We start from the raw sequence: 14986 nt of genomic DNA, 5'->3' as shown, positions 1-14986 counted from the left end.
ATTCTAGTTCTTTTCCAATGCACAACCAGGCTCTTGTTCCCCATCAACACAGACAAGAACATCTCACCCTCCACCGCTCCTGTAAGAATTGATCCTCCACATGATAGTTTCCGAAGGGCTGCTGTGACAAATTACTACCATCTGAGTAACTTAAGCAACACACTTTTATTGACTCACTGGAGACTAAAGGACCCAGATCAAAATGTCAGTGGGGTTGACTCCCTCTCAGAGCTGGGAGGGACAGTCTGTTCCAGGCGTTCCCCCAGCTTCTGGTGCTTTGCTGGCAGTCTTTGGCCATTCTCGATTTCTGAGAGCATCACTATGATCTCTGCCTTCATCTCCACAGGGTGCCCTTGTGGGTGTATCTGTGTTGAAATTTCTCCTGTTGTAAAGGCTCTAGTCACACTGGATTGGGGGCCCTACTTCCCAATTAAGTCACATTCTGAGGTACTGGGGGTTAAGAGTTTTTAAGGGAGGAAGTTCAACCAATAACACTCCATAACTTGAATTTCTTTTCTTTTCTGTGATGATTTCCTTTCAGTGACTGGCCATGGTGATAGGAGACCCCCTCACATTCAAGAACCAGCTCCTGGGACTTCCCTGGTCGGCCAGTTGTTGGGTGTCTGCCTTCCAGTGCAGAGGGAAAGGGTTCAATCTTTGGTCAGAGGGAACCAGGGTCTCACATGCCACAGGGCAGCTGAGCCTCCCGACCATAACAAGAGAAGCCTTCATGCCGCGAAGACCTGAAGTAGCCAAATAAATAAATATTTTTTTAAAAGAGCTGGCTTCTGCCCGCCACCCTCCCCAGCCCTGCCTGCAGACGGCAGGCTGTAGGGGGTACCCAGCGAGTGCTCTCTTCTGCCTTCCTGCAATTTCAGCTAGAACAACTCCATAAGGCAGTGCATTTAGCACTCCCCCATGCCCCAGACTAGTATAGGAATCACAGATTAAAATATAAATACTAAAACTAGAAAGCTTCCAGAAGAAAACATAGAGAAACATCCCTGGGGCCTTGACATAGGCAACTTCTTTCTTAATATTTATCAGATAGGACACAGGAACACCAACCATAAAATAAATGGATAGGTTGGACTATCAAAATGAAAAGTTTTTGCTTGTTAAAGGCACTGTTAACAAAATAGAGGGGCAAGCTGCAAATTATGAGAAAATATTAGTAATATACATGTCCAGCGAAAATTTGTACCTGGAATGGATAAAATACATCTGCAGATCAATGACAAAAAGATAAACAACCCATTTAAGAGGGATACAAGACTTGAACAGTTCATAAAAGAACATACGTATGTGGGTAACAACCCCATGAGAGCGCATCCAATATGTGAGTCGTTAGGAAAATGCAAACAAACCTACTCTGAGATACCACTTCATACTCGCTAGAAAGGCTATCACACAAAAGACTGACCATACTAAGTGCTGGTGAGGATTTGGAACAACTGGAGCCTCACACATAGCTGGCAGAAGTGTAAAATGTTACAATCGTGTTGGAAAGCAGCCTGGCAGTTTTTTTCAAAGTAACATGCACCTACCCTATGACCCAGCAACCTCACTCTTAATATTTACCCAAGAGAAATAATAATCCATCCACAAAAAACATCTGTAAAAGAATGGCCCGTGGTTGCTTTATTCATAGTAGCAAGTAACTGAAAACAAGCCAGTTTGTTGGAAACAACAAACCTCCACGGGAGACAGGATAAATAAATTGTGGGAAATCCACACAAGGCAGAGAAAAAGAGCAAACACTGAGAGATGTGACACCGTGGAGAATCTCAAACCATTATAAGTCAAAGAAGTCAGATGCAAAAGGTTGACTGAACATTCTCCTTCCCTGAAGATCAGGAACAGGCAAAATTAATCAGTGTTGATGGAATCACGACAGTGGTTATCTGAGTTGGGGAAGGGCTGGGTATTGGCAAAAAAAGAAAAAGTAAGAGGGCACTTTCCAGAGTGATGTAAATACTCTACATCTTGACTGAGGTAGTGACTACACAGGTGTAGACTACTGTCAAAATGCACTGAATAAACCACAGGGATTTTCTGTATAACACACGGAACTATACTACATATCTTGTCATAACCTATGACGGAGAAGAATCTGAAAAAGAATAGCATATACGTATAACTGTATCACCTTTGCTCTACACCTGAAACTAGCACAGCATAGGATTGATAAATCAATCATACTTCTATAAAAAATGAGTGGATAACCAAATATCATGAAAAAAGTTTTAAATATATTGAAGTATACACTTAAGATTTGTCCATTTTTATCGTACTTTAAAAAATAAAAAACAACAGCCCAGTGAATTTCCATCTCAGATTTCCAGAACCATTGCCTAGACCTCCAAAGATATCAGTTTCACCCCAAGGACAAGGAATGGGGTGTCAGAGCAGAGGAAAGGTACGTAGATTCAAGTAACCAGAGACACCTAGATGCTCAATTTACACAATGTAACCTCGTCTGTATCAACCACTGTGTTGATGTGCATTTATTTTGTGCCAGAACTGTGCACCTTGTCTCTATATACCTTTTAATCCTGGGGGTAAAAAACACAACAAACCAAATTCTGAAGCTCCGAGTGTGAAACGATGCACAGCCAGGACTGTGACTCAGTCTTGCGATTCCAAGCCGAGTGACTCCCATGACCATCTCTAGGAGGGGTGCTAGCTGGGGAACTCCTGTCCCACGCTCCTCTGGGGGCTGCAGTCAGGGACCTCCACACCAGCTTTCCCTCCTTTGTTGGCCACTAACACTGAAAGTCTTCCCCAGAAGCAGCAGTGGTCCCGTCTCCAAAAAAGCTCTCTTGTTTTCACATGGACCAGTGAAACACTGGTGACTTATTTTTGCAAATCCCTCCAGGCCTGGCACGACCAGCAGGCCTGAAAGAAGCTGGCCCGACAACACAGTTACAGCTGGAGAAAGAGCTGGGAGCCCATAAACGGCCAAGGTCACTGGAAAAACCATGAAAGTGACCTCCAGCGTTAGGCCCTGAGGGCTGCTTGAGCAGCAAACCCAGGTTGGGGCAGCAGAAAGCTGCCCCAGCCCCCACTCCACCGAAGCACCTGCTTCCTGAAGGGTCTGGGACCCCGATGAGACATGATGTCATTGATTTTTATCACGTCTCAGTGAGGTGACCTTCCCGGGGAGGAGACGGGAAAACACGGGCCTGCAGAGGTGCAGGGTCTGTACTGGGAAAAGAAACACAATCTGCAGCCTGTTGGTCTCCAACTTTCAGGAATAAAGCCACTTTGTCATACTTGCCTGGACCCGTGGGTCCCCAAGGGGACCACAAAGCCTTAGCGAGTTCCTTCCATGGAATTGTCTGGAAAATACAAACGTTTCATTTCTTAATGGGTCTATCTAAATGGAAGTTATTATGGCCATGGAGAAAGAAAATAGTTCATTGCTCAGAAAAATAGGTGAAAATTTCTTTAATAAGAAAAGTAAAATTGAGCAAGACATCATATATATTGTGATGTTTACATGATGTATATGTGATACACATATGAATATTATGTATATTCAACAGCTGAAAGAATGTTTTTTTTTTTTTGATGGTGGTTTAATTTTGAAATTCTGGCTAATTCTATTTTCTCTATTTGCTGCCAAAGGCAGAAATTATTATCTGCATTTTATATATGCATATGTTGACTGTATATTCTGTCTATACCAAAGTATTACTATTGAAATGTTTGCATAGAGTTGAACCAAAGACTCATAATAAAAGGTTTGCAGTCCCCTGTCCTACTCCATCCTCCTTCCATCCCCCTGAGCCCCTGGAGCCCAGTCAACTGTGTTTTTCCTCTGGTTGGGTTTACAAACTTAGAGGTGAAACTCTAACAAAGATATGGTATTTTGGGTTTTTTATTGAGGAGAATTACCATCCAAAAAAGTGAACAAATTAGTTGCTACAGATAAAAAGGATCGTCACAAAGTGGCCACACCCATGTCATCACCCAGGTTGAGAAATGGAACATAATCAGCATTGGGTCGCCCCCCTCCAACACTCCCTTCCCTTCTCCCCAAAGGTAATCATTATTCTCACTATCCTCATACATGAGTTTTGTTTTTTTGAAATTTCTAAAAAATGGAGTCACTCAGTATGTAATAAGTTATACCCCACATCTTTGACTTTACATTTTTATGAGAGTCATTCATTCATGTTGTTGCATGTAGCTATAATCAGTTAATTACCCTTTCTGTAGAGTTTTCAATAACCGTGATTTATTTATCTGTTTTATGGCTGATGGACATGTGGGTTGTTTCCAATGTCAGCTACTGCAAAGAATGCTGCCATAACATTTTTGTCTTCTGGTGCGTATGTGCATGGATTTCTAGCTATGGGTAGAATCATAGTGCCATAGGGCACACTCACATGGACTGAACTTTGGTAGTTATCAGGGGACTGCTTTTTTTGTTTTTTGTTTTTTTAATTTTAATTTGCTTTATTGAAGTATGGTTGATTTACAATGTTGTGTTAGTTTCTGCTGTCTGTACAGCAAAGTGATTCGGTTATACATATATAATGGCATGCATTTGCATTTTTGTCTTTTTAAATTTATTTTTATCCTTGTTATTGGAGTATAGCTTCTTTAAAATGTTGTGTTAGTTTCTGCTGTATAGCAAAGTGAATCAGCTATATGTATACATATACCCCCCTTTTTTTTGGATTTCCTTCCTGTTTAGGTTATCACAGAGCTTTAAGTAGAGTTCTCTGTGCTATACAGTGGGTGTAAATTAAAAAAAAAATCCAATTACCTAATGAGAACTGACTGTATAGCACAGGAAACTCTATTCAATGCTCTGCGGTGATCCAAATGGGAAAGCGAACGTGTTAGTCTCTCAGTTATGTCAGACTCTGCGTAAGCCCATGACCTCCAGAGGAGCCTGTCCATGGGATTCTCCAGGCAAGAATACTGGAGTGGGTAGCCATTCCCTTCTCCAGGGGATCCTTCTGGCCCAGGGATAGAATCCGGGTCTCCCGCATTGTAGGCAGATTCTTTATTATCTGAACCACCAGGGAAAGGAAATCCAAAAAAATAGGGGATATGTGTATAAATATAGCTGATTCACTTTGCAGTACAGCAGAAATTAAAACATTGTAAAGCAACTATATTCCAAATTTTAAAAAATACATCAATTTTACTTCTCTCACCAATAACAGAGGAGAGTTTAAACTCCTCCACCTCTTTGCCAATAGTTGATGCTGTCAGTCATATTAATTTTAGCCATTCTGGGGTGTGTGGAGTGCTATTGCACTGTAGTTTTAATTTGCATTTCCATGATGGCTAAAGGAGATTGAATATCTTTTCATTTGCTTTTGGACACTGGATATCTTTTAGTGAAATTCTGAAGTCTCTTATCCATTTTTCTTTTGTGTTGTCTTTTTATTATTGATTTTCAGAAAAGCTTTCATATTTTGGCTATGAGTCCTTAACAGATTAATGCATTCTTCCATACTCTCATTTGCCTATTTGCCCACTGATGCTCTGTTTGAAGAATAGATCTCAATTACATTAATTACTCTCTTGATATCAATTGATCCTGCATCTTCACCCTACTTTCTGTCTTATATTTCTCCAATGCCTTTTCAATAGGTTTAAAAAACAGTTTTGCCAGCTTTTCTAGATAGTCCCAATGAAAGAATCAGGCCAAACTTCCTCAGGCAATCACCATGAACTTGTCTAGTTTTTCCCTCTGGCATTTTTATATTTCCAAATTCACACTCTGAGTGCTGTTTCTTGGTATAACATTCTAGACATTTTATATTGATTTTATATCATGGGAGGTGAGCATTTATCTATCTTACCCTTGTGCTCCACATCCTTCTATCCTCCCAGTACAGTTATTTTGTCATTTCAAACTCCTAACTACACTTACTTTACACTATATCAAGACTATCTAAATACTATTCACTGCAGATTCATGGAGCCAACAAGAAATTCTCAGAGTCAGTTGTATGCATTTGAGATGATGAGCGAGATTTTCTTCAAAGTCGTCAGAAGCCCCAATCAATATTGTAAAGTTTCCAGATTCATCTCAATTTCAAAGACAGCAAGCTCTCGCCTTCTTACACTGAATAGTTCCCCGTATATAGGAGTGACTCCAAAGGACCATGTGGTATGGAATATATCAACTTACTGAGGGCTGACTCTGAATTGCTAGGACCACCCAGTACCCACATCTCAACGTGTGTGCGTGCTCAGTCATGTCCTTCTCTTTTGTGACCTCATGGACTGTAGCCCACCAGGCTCCTCTGTCCATGGGATTTCTCAGGCAAGAATACTGGAGTGGGTAGCCATTTCCTCCTGCAGGGGAATCTTCCTGACCCAAGGATCGAACTCACCTCTCTTGCATTGTCGGGGGGATTCTTCACCACTATGCCGCATCTCGACATGGTGCTGCCAGTCTCTTCTATTGCCATATATGCTGCAACTCTTGTGGAGTGAGACTTGGAAAAATGGCCTCAAAAAGAATTCCAACTGCTAAGCCTGGTGGTGGAAGAGAAGATGACAGTGGCTGGGATATACGATGTGAACAGATCCTGCAACAACTCTGTATGGAAATCTCAAAAGGCGTTTTTTCAATATGTTTCATTTGTGTTTTTAAAATAAAAGAATTAGAAAAGGCTGTGGGATAGGCTCCTTTCAGAAGTCAAATGTTGTGTTTCAACTCACTGTTCTATAAATACATGCACACTTGTTATTTCACGTGTCCTGGGTTTCACTTGGAAAAGAGAGTCAAAGTGAAGGTCACCCAAAGGAAGGAGGTACCAGGTATAGAGCGACCTCCTCCCATACCACCCTCGCCCAGCTCCTTCCTCCAGAGTTCTGTCTTTACGGGAGGTTCTGAAGGGAAGGTTTCATCAGCATCTCCTATAGCCTGGGAAGAACCATGGCTGGTGAGCTGGTGCAGCAGAAAATTTCTTAGGAGACAAAGTGGCCTTGCTGCCCTCTTCTGGAGTTGTGGTTATAACTGTTACTTGCAGCAATACTTTATTTTTAGTTTTTGGTTTGCTGTATTTCTTAGTATGAGGTTCATGAGAAACTTCTGTTTTCCTTCCCCATCCCTTCATCCCTCCATCCGAACCAACTTCCTGGCTGATAGTGGAGGAGCACCACCCATGCCCTGTCATCCGAAATGAAGTTCAATAGGTTTCTTAGAGCCTGTGCTCTCCTATCCCTCCAGCATCTGTGTGGATATTCCACTCTCCTGGCCCTTGCCCTGTCCCTCCCTATTAACAACACTTTGATATTTTTAGTTAGGGTTAGGGTTAGGGTTAGGAGGATCTGTGACAGCAGGCAGGTAGCTCAGTATGAGCAGAGAAATGTGGGGAGGGGCCAGGTGGCAGGAAATCACGCATCTTGTAAACAGTGGAGGTCCTCAGGCAGATAAAGGAAAGCAGGAAACTTCCAGGCTAACAGGAAACTATCTTTTTTGGGTGATAAAGAGTAACAGAGAGTGTATTAAAAAGCAGAGACATTACTTAGCCAACAAAGGTCCATATAGTCAAAGCTATGGTTTTTCCAGTAGTCATGTATGGATGTGTTGAGTGCCAAAGAATTGATGCTTTTGAACTGTGGTGCTGGAGAAGACTCTTGAGAGTCCCTTGGACTGCAAGGAGATCAAACCAGTCAATCCTAAAGGAAACCAGTTCTGAATTTTCATTGGAAGGACTGATGCTGAAGCTGAAGCTCCAATACTTTGGCCACCTGATGAAAAGAGCCAACTCATTGGAAAAGACTCTGATGATGGGAAAGACTGAAGGCAAAAGGAGAAGGGGATGACAGAGGATGAGATGGTTAAAGAGAATCACAACTCAATGGACATGAATTTTAGCAAACTCCAGAAGATAGTGAAGGACAAGAAAGCCTGGCGTGCTGCAGTCCATGGGGTCGGAAAGGGTGGGACATGAGTTGGTGACTGAACAACAGACAATGAAAGATGGGGAAAGGTGAGAATCTCCTGCATCTAAATGTAACCTTTTGCTCATTGCACTCTCCTTATGATAAGATCAGCTTACAGATAAGAAGTACTCATCATGCACCAGGGCTTCCCTAGTGGCTCAGATGGTAAAGGATCCGCCTGCAATGTGGGAGACTCGGGTCCAATCCCTGGGTCAGGAAGATCCCCTGGAGGAGGAAATGGCAACCCATTTCCACTCCAGTATTCTTGCCTGGAAAATCCCACGGACAGAGGAGCCTGGTGGGCTACAGTCCGTGGGGTCCCAAAGAGTCAGACATGACTAAGCAACTGAGCAAACACACACACACACACACATACACACCATGCACCAACGGCCATGACACTTCTAATCTAAGCTAAAAGGGGACAGAATTCCCCCCTCCCTTCAGGAAAATAGAGCTGGGCTGAAAATCAGGAAAGATGACTTCCTTCCCCAGTAACTATTCTGCCCCTCCATTTGTATGCCTCTCATAACCATCTTGCCAAAGAGGCCTGGTGTGGTAGCTCCTCCCGTCTGCCTGTCCTCCCTCTGAGAGTGTATTCTTGCTTAAATAAGCTTTCACTTTACTTTCTTAACCTCTCTGCTTCATCTCCAAATTCTTTTGCAACGAAGAAAGAATCTCAAATTCACCAGCAACACATTTAATAGCAGCAGCTTTGACACCAGGGAGACCTTACAATGTGCTTCATCCATTCACCAGGCGTTTATTAACCACATACTCGGGCTTCCCTGGTGGCTCAGCGGTCAAGAATCCGGCTGCCAATGCAGGAAACACAGGCTCGATCTCTGGGTGGGGAAGATCCCCTGGAGAAGGAAATGGCCACCCACTCCAGTATTCTTGCCTGGAAAATCCCATGGACAAAGGAGCCCGGCGGGCTACAGTCCATGGGGTTACAAAAGAGCTGGACACGACTTAGCAGCTATACAACTGGATCAGGCAGTATACTGAGCTCAGGATACAGAGATGACAAGACAAGGTCCCTGCTCTCAGGGGTCACAGTTTAGTTGCCTCTATATCCATAGGCACAATGCAATGTTATGTATTTGTGTCAGAAATCTGTGGGGTCACAAGGAATGAATGGTGGTGCTAGGAAATTCACCAGGCAGATGTTGGGGGGTAGGGTGGGGAGAAGGAATTCCAGGGGAAGGAAGAAGTATGGACATGTGTAGGTGGGCAAGGCTTGTGTGGTCTGGAAACCATATTGGGTTTGTTGTGGCCAGTGAGGGCTGGGCATGTAAGACATGACATTTTGTCATGGAGCTTACCCAGAGGGGTGGGTGGCCTCACAGGCTCACAACTCTCAGAGGAAGCAGGAACTAGTAAGAACTTAAAAAAAAAAAAAAGATGGATAGGGCACTAAGAGTTTGCACAAAAGGGAGAGAGAATTTGGGGTTGGAGGCATCCAAGGAGGCTTGGTGGGCTGGATGGGTTGCAAGGATGGGAAAACATTCCAGAAGAAAGGGGCAGAGTGGGGGTGCGTGTGTGCATAAGCATAATGCTGTGGAGTAAGACAAGCTCATTCTCATAGATCAGAGGGGCCCCAAGAAGCTGGGATGACAACAGCTAGTGTGTGAGTGTGTGTTGGTGTTAGGATGGGGGGCAGGCAGTGAGGGGAAGTGAATGACATGTGATGTACAAGTCCCAAGCTGGGATGGATTTGGAGGACACCATTTGGGAAGACAGGGGTAACTTTGGCACACCTTCCTTGATTTAAGTTGTCTTAATGCTTTTGCAGAAAGATATTTATTATTAAAATCAATCTGAAAAAATACAAAATACACTTAGATTTCTCTTAAGATTAAAAAAAAAATACAAATTCTAAGAAATCACAACTGCCTCCAGAAGGCCCTCCTTGGTGTGGGGACCCTCCCATGGCCATTAGGGTGGCTGAGATAAGATCTGAGACACCTGACATTCTTGGTGGATTTAACTCTCGTGTCAACTCTGTGAGGTAGAGAGGATCACGGCTACAGACGAGAAAACAAGCCCAGCAAAGGTGTGTAATGTGCTCAAGGCCACACAGCTCGTGAGCAGCAGAATCAGAAGTCAAACCAAGTTCTGGGTCCAGGTCCAAGTTCTTTCTGCAACAGCCTGAGTAGCCGATAAATGAAGTATGGGGAGAAATAAAGCTGAAATCAGTCAAGACTCTTGAGAGTCCCTTAGACTGCAAGGAGATCCAACCAGTCCATCCTAAAGGAGATCAGTCCTGGGTGTTCATTGGAAGGATTGATGCTGAAGCTGAAACTCCAGTACTTTGGCCACCTCATGCGAAGAGTTGACTCATTGGAAAAGACCCTGATGCAGGGAGGGATTGGGGGCAGGAGGAGAAGGGGGCGACAGAGGATGAGAGGGCTGGAGGGCATAACTGACTCGGTGGGCATGAGTTTCAGTAAACTCCGGGAATTGGTGATGGACAGGGAGGCCTGAAATAGGCTGGTGCTAAATCACAAAGGTTCTTGAAAGCCAGGTTGAAATAAAGGTTGCAAGCCAAAAAGAACGTCCATGGCCCACTAGGGTTAGATCCAAGAGGTAAGAAGAAATGGGGCAATATGGCCCCAGGAGATCTAGTCATTCTCATCCTGGCTTCTTTGGGGCCACTCTGATCCCTGAGACTGGGCATGACCTGTACTGAGCAATGGCATTGTTCTCATGGTAATAGTAGGAACCATGCCTCTTTTTCTGTTTGTTTTCTACTTAGTGTTGTTGTGCCAGGCACAGAGCCCTCAGAATCACTGACCAGCCCCCTTCTGGAAATGAATCCTAGAGAATGGGTGTTGACCTTCTCTAACTTCTCCCAAGGTGCCCCTGCCATGCAGAGGATTTATCCTATAGTCGATGCAATGGGAGAGATCAGTGTTACTGGTTCTGAAAGGAAATCAATGCAGAGTAAGAACTGCTGGGGGCAGTTGCAATTTTCTAGATCTATTACTTTCCATTTGGACGTTGGCAAGACAAAACATTGTGTTGCTATGAAAATCAAGGAGATTTATGTTCTTTCCATTGTAGGAAAACAACAACTCCATAAAGGAACCCCAAATGGCAACTTAAGGGCTTCCCCGGTGGCTCAGTGGTAAAGACTCTGCCTGCTAATACAGGAGACACAGGAGACTTGGGTTCGATCCCTGGGTCACAAAGTTCCCCTGGAGGAGGAAATGGCAAACTACTCCAGTATTCTTGCCTAGGAAATCCCATGAACAGAGGTACCTGGTGGGCTACAGCCCATGGGGTCGCAAAGAGTAGGACATGACTGAGCAACTGAACACAAAGGCATGCAAATGGTAACTGTTGGAAATAAAAGGTACAGAGTTATCTGTGGCTTCTAATAAGTGGAAACTGCTCCTTTGACTAGGAGATGGTGGTTACACTTTGCAGCTGAATAGCACTGACTTTCTTCCTTTCCTTTTCTTCCTTTAGAATGCATTGAGAGAGTTTATTGAGAAACCAGTCGACATCCTGGAGATCCTCAGGCCACCTCAAGTACTGCTGTTTCTGGACAAACCCTCTGATGGGCTGATGCTTCATCAGATGGAACTGGGACAGGGATCCCACCACTACCATGATGAGGGCACCACTGAGGTCAGCTAAGCACCTGCTCTGGGCATAACTGAAGGCTTCGAGGCACCACCCGTCCCTAAGGAAGTGTCTGCTCACGAGACAGATGATCTTCCTGCTGCTCCACACAGCATCTTGGATGTTGGCGATGTGGTTTTCCCCGGGCATAAAGTCTCTTTCTTCAAAGCACAAGTTAAATCTGTTTTGGGGGCTGTACTGGACATCCAGGTGTTTGAGCAAAGCATTCTGCACCCATTCAAAGTCTTTGCTACTGAAGCACAAATAGGCATCGTATTTGTACGTATCTGATTCTCTTCCCTTGATGGGGTCCTTGAACAGCAGACTCAGGGCTTTCTTATAACAGATGAAACAAAACCCCCGGAACTTTTTAACCATGAGGATGACCACGAGGAACAGAGTCAAGGTGACAGTGACCAAGATGAAAAGGGAAAACTTTAGGGACTCTAAAACTTCTTCTTCTTCGCAACCTTCTGTGGAAAAACTGTAAAGGGAAACCCCAGCCAGAGAATTTGGGTACATGCAGTACATGTCTGCTGGAGACCCAGATATTGTGATGTTGGTTTGATTGAGCCAATGGATAAAAGCACTAAGTTCACACTCACAGATGAATTTGTTATGAGTTAGGTCCACGGCACTCAGTGATGCAAATAAATCAGGATCAGGAGAGAGGAGCTGGTTTCCAGATATATCCAGGATCTCTAAGTTAGCAGGTAAATCACCAGGAGAAAGAACAGTCAGCCTGTTGTCTTTGAGGCTGAGTCCCCTCAGTGCAGTCAGATGATGAAATACTCCTGGTGGAAGGAAATTCAGGTAGTTTTTATTCAGATAGAGGATCTGGAGATGGGAAAGCCCCTTAAAAACATCCCAACATGACCCGGCTTCCCAGGCAAGTTGCAACATATTTTCTCCAAGGAAAAGCTTTTCTAGGCTGGGATTCTCTGAAGGGGCATGGTTTTGGTGACAAAAGGAAAAGCGATTTTGATTTAAAATGAGAATCTGGAGACGAGGTACCTGGAGAAGGAAGTAGAGATCATTCAGATTTTCTAGCCTATTCTCTGATAATTGGATGAAATTTGCTGTAAGTGGGATGTTTGGCAAAGTCATCAGCTTATTGCCACCCAAGAAGATATTAGGAATGCTTGGAAGAAAATAAATTGTTTTAAGAGCATTATCCCGGAGGTCCAAGGTATTTAATTTCCTCAGGAATTTGAATGTTTTGTCCTGAATGATCCCAATGTGATTCTTCTGCAGGTCAATATAGGCCACCTTAGGCAGTCCATCGAAATTATAATCATATAGTTCCCCAAGAAGGTTATGTGATATATTGAGAACTTGGAGGTTGTCAAGTCCATAAAATGCATTCCTCGAAATACTGTTTATCTTGTTGCAGGCGAGGTTAAGGACCTTCAGCTCTTGGAGCGTCTCAAAGACTCGGAAGTTCAAGGAGAAGATATACCCATGTGAAATGTCCAGCTGTATCATCGAGCTCCTGGCCAGCCCAGCAAAGGTGTGCTGGTCAGGATCCTTCAGGTTGGAGAAGCCAAACGAAGAACCCATGGTGTGACGGGTAAGAACCAAAGAGAAAATCTGGCTCCCATTGATGGCATTGCTGAAGTTTCTTGTGACATCCACCCCCCAGCCATTGCCAGAAACATCTAGGGTTTCCAGGACCATGTTTCTGAATGGGTTCAGACACTTCCTCCAGTCCACGGAGAAACTGCTGTAGAGCTGGTTATCAGCAAGGCTTAAGAAGGAGAGTGTTTTCCCTTGGAGGGGTTTGAGCTGGTGCTCACATACAATACGTATTTCGTTGAGGGAAAAATCAATGGACTTCAAGGAATTCAGTTCCTGGAATGAGGGATGAAGGTAAAGACTCTGAATTTGATTTTTGGATAGGTCCAAGTGAGTCAAAGATGCCAAATTTCTGAAATAACCATCTTTTAATACAGCATCGGAGAGACCACAGTAAAACAGTCGAAGTTCAGCGAGGTGGGACAGCCCCTGAAAAGCGTCTGGATGCAAGAAGTCTATCTGACTTCCACCCAGGTCCAGGATCCTAAGATTGGGCAGGTTTCGGAAGGCTTCTCTGGAAATGGTCAAGGGGGTAAACTGAGTTCCCAGCTCCAGTAGCTGCAACTGCTCCAGGAAGGGGAAGGATGTGGCTGTGACTGTTCTGATATAGTTGAAACTGAGCAGGAGGCTCTTGGTGGTGTTGGGGACATGGGGCACTTGGGTGAGGTTGCAGGAAAGATAGACGGCTCTCCAACCATTGAAGAAGCAGGAAGAAATTCCAAGTGCAGGACTGGTCAGGAGTACGACTCCTAAGAGAAGGTCAAGGCAGTCTCCCATGATCCTATGGAGAAGAAGGGAGAGTGAAGACACAGACATCTAAGCTCAAGGAGCTGAGCACAGCCTTGAGGGTGCTGAGGGCGTGGGGGACTCCCCGTGATGTGGTTGCTTCTTAGACGCTGTGTTCCTCTGGGTCCGTGGCCATGCCTACTGGCAGATACTATGTGGTGTAGACAGAGCTTTTCTCTCTTTTTATCTATTATGTTGCATTTTTCTACATAGCAAGTGTGGTTCCAAGTACTTTAGAAATACTTTATTTAATCTTTGTGATAACTCGTCATTCATTCATAAGGTTGTGAATTCATTCATTCAAGATTTGTTGATGGGAGTTGGAGAAAACATTAGGAAGAGATATATTTGAACTTCACCCCAGCCAGGGACCCCATTCCTATCCCAAGGCAGCCTCTGCTGAGGAGTGGAAAATAAATCCACTGATTTTTCTTTCCCCTCTAATCTCCCAAAGATACTAAGTCATCTCTATTTATCCGTCTCACTTCCTATACAGTACAGCTCATCATGTAAAAACTGGGTACACCATTTTTCAGTTTAATAAGGATGTACTCAGCAACAACTGCATGCCTGGCACTTGTGTGACCATGTGCGTGTACAGCTATACAAAAACCAGACCTCTTGCCTAGTCCAATAGGTAAATTCACCATCTGTCTGGGTTGAGCATCTGCTTGTACACAACGGCAAAAGGTGCTGAATGAATGTGACTGGTTATATTCTCAGTGCCGTGTTGGGAGTGGTGAGGGTGCAGAGAAAGTGCAGGAGGTCCCCTCACCCACTTCACCTCTACCCACCGGTATGGCTCCTCCACATGGTGCCTGCCAAGTACTCAACTTGCTCTACGTGTAATATCAGAAGGCCTCTGTTGGAAGGTAAGGAAAAAGCTACATGGCTCAGAGGGCAGAGTGAGGGCGAGAGTAAAGAAAGAAACAAGAAGAGGGCACTGGTTTATGAAAACATCCCTGGTACAGGTTCCATCTCAGGGCAGACAGCATGAAGAGGTCATGGCACTAGAGGAGGCACCAGCCCCGGATCACTTGCAGACTCTGAAGAGGGTTCGTTGTGTTGG

The 14986-nt window shown here is 44.2% G+C and overlaps 1 protein-coding gene across 8 annotated transcripts in view; it reads right to left on the bottom strand.

Annotated features, from left to right (window-relative positions):
- Window positions 1–5051: 5051 nt before the first annotated feature.
- The window catches only part of TLR5 (toll like receptor 5), a 30880-nt gene continuing 20945 nt past the window's right edge, over window positions 5052–14986 (bottom strand). For 6 of the 8 annotated variants that reach the window (XM_043485850.1, XM_043485845.1, XM_043485847.1 and 3 more), the window contains one exon: window positions 8252–13912. In XM_043485850.1, the coding sequence (XP_043341785.1) occupies window positions 11332–13908 (2577 nt within the window). In that variant the 5' untranslated portion in view covers window positions 13909–13912 and the 3' untranslated portion in view covers window positions 8252–11331. Of the gene's footprint in view, window positions 6511–8251; window positions 13913–14986 lie in introns of those variants that run through there. The other 2 variants (XR_006272652.1, XR_006272653.1) reach the window with 1 other exon arrangement.

The sequence above is a fragment of the Cervus canadensis genome, chromosome 13 (genome assembly GCF_019320065.1).
Source record: "Cervus canadensis isolate Bull #8, Minnesota chromosome 13, ASM1932006v1, whole genome shotgun sequence".
In the NCBI taxonomy this organism is placed as follows: Eukaryota; Metazoa; Chordata; class Mammalia; order Artiodactyla; family Cervidae; genus Cervus; species Cervus canadensis.
The sequence above is the reverse complement of the archived record's forward strand: the minus strand, read 5'-3'. Positions and strand labels throughout refer to the sequence as shown.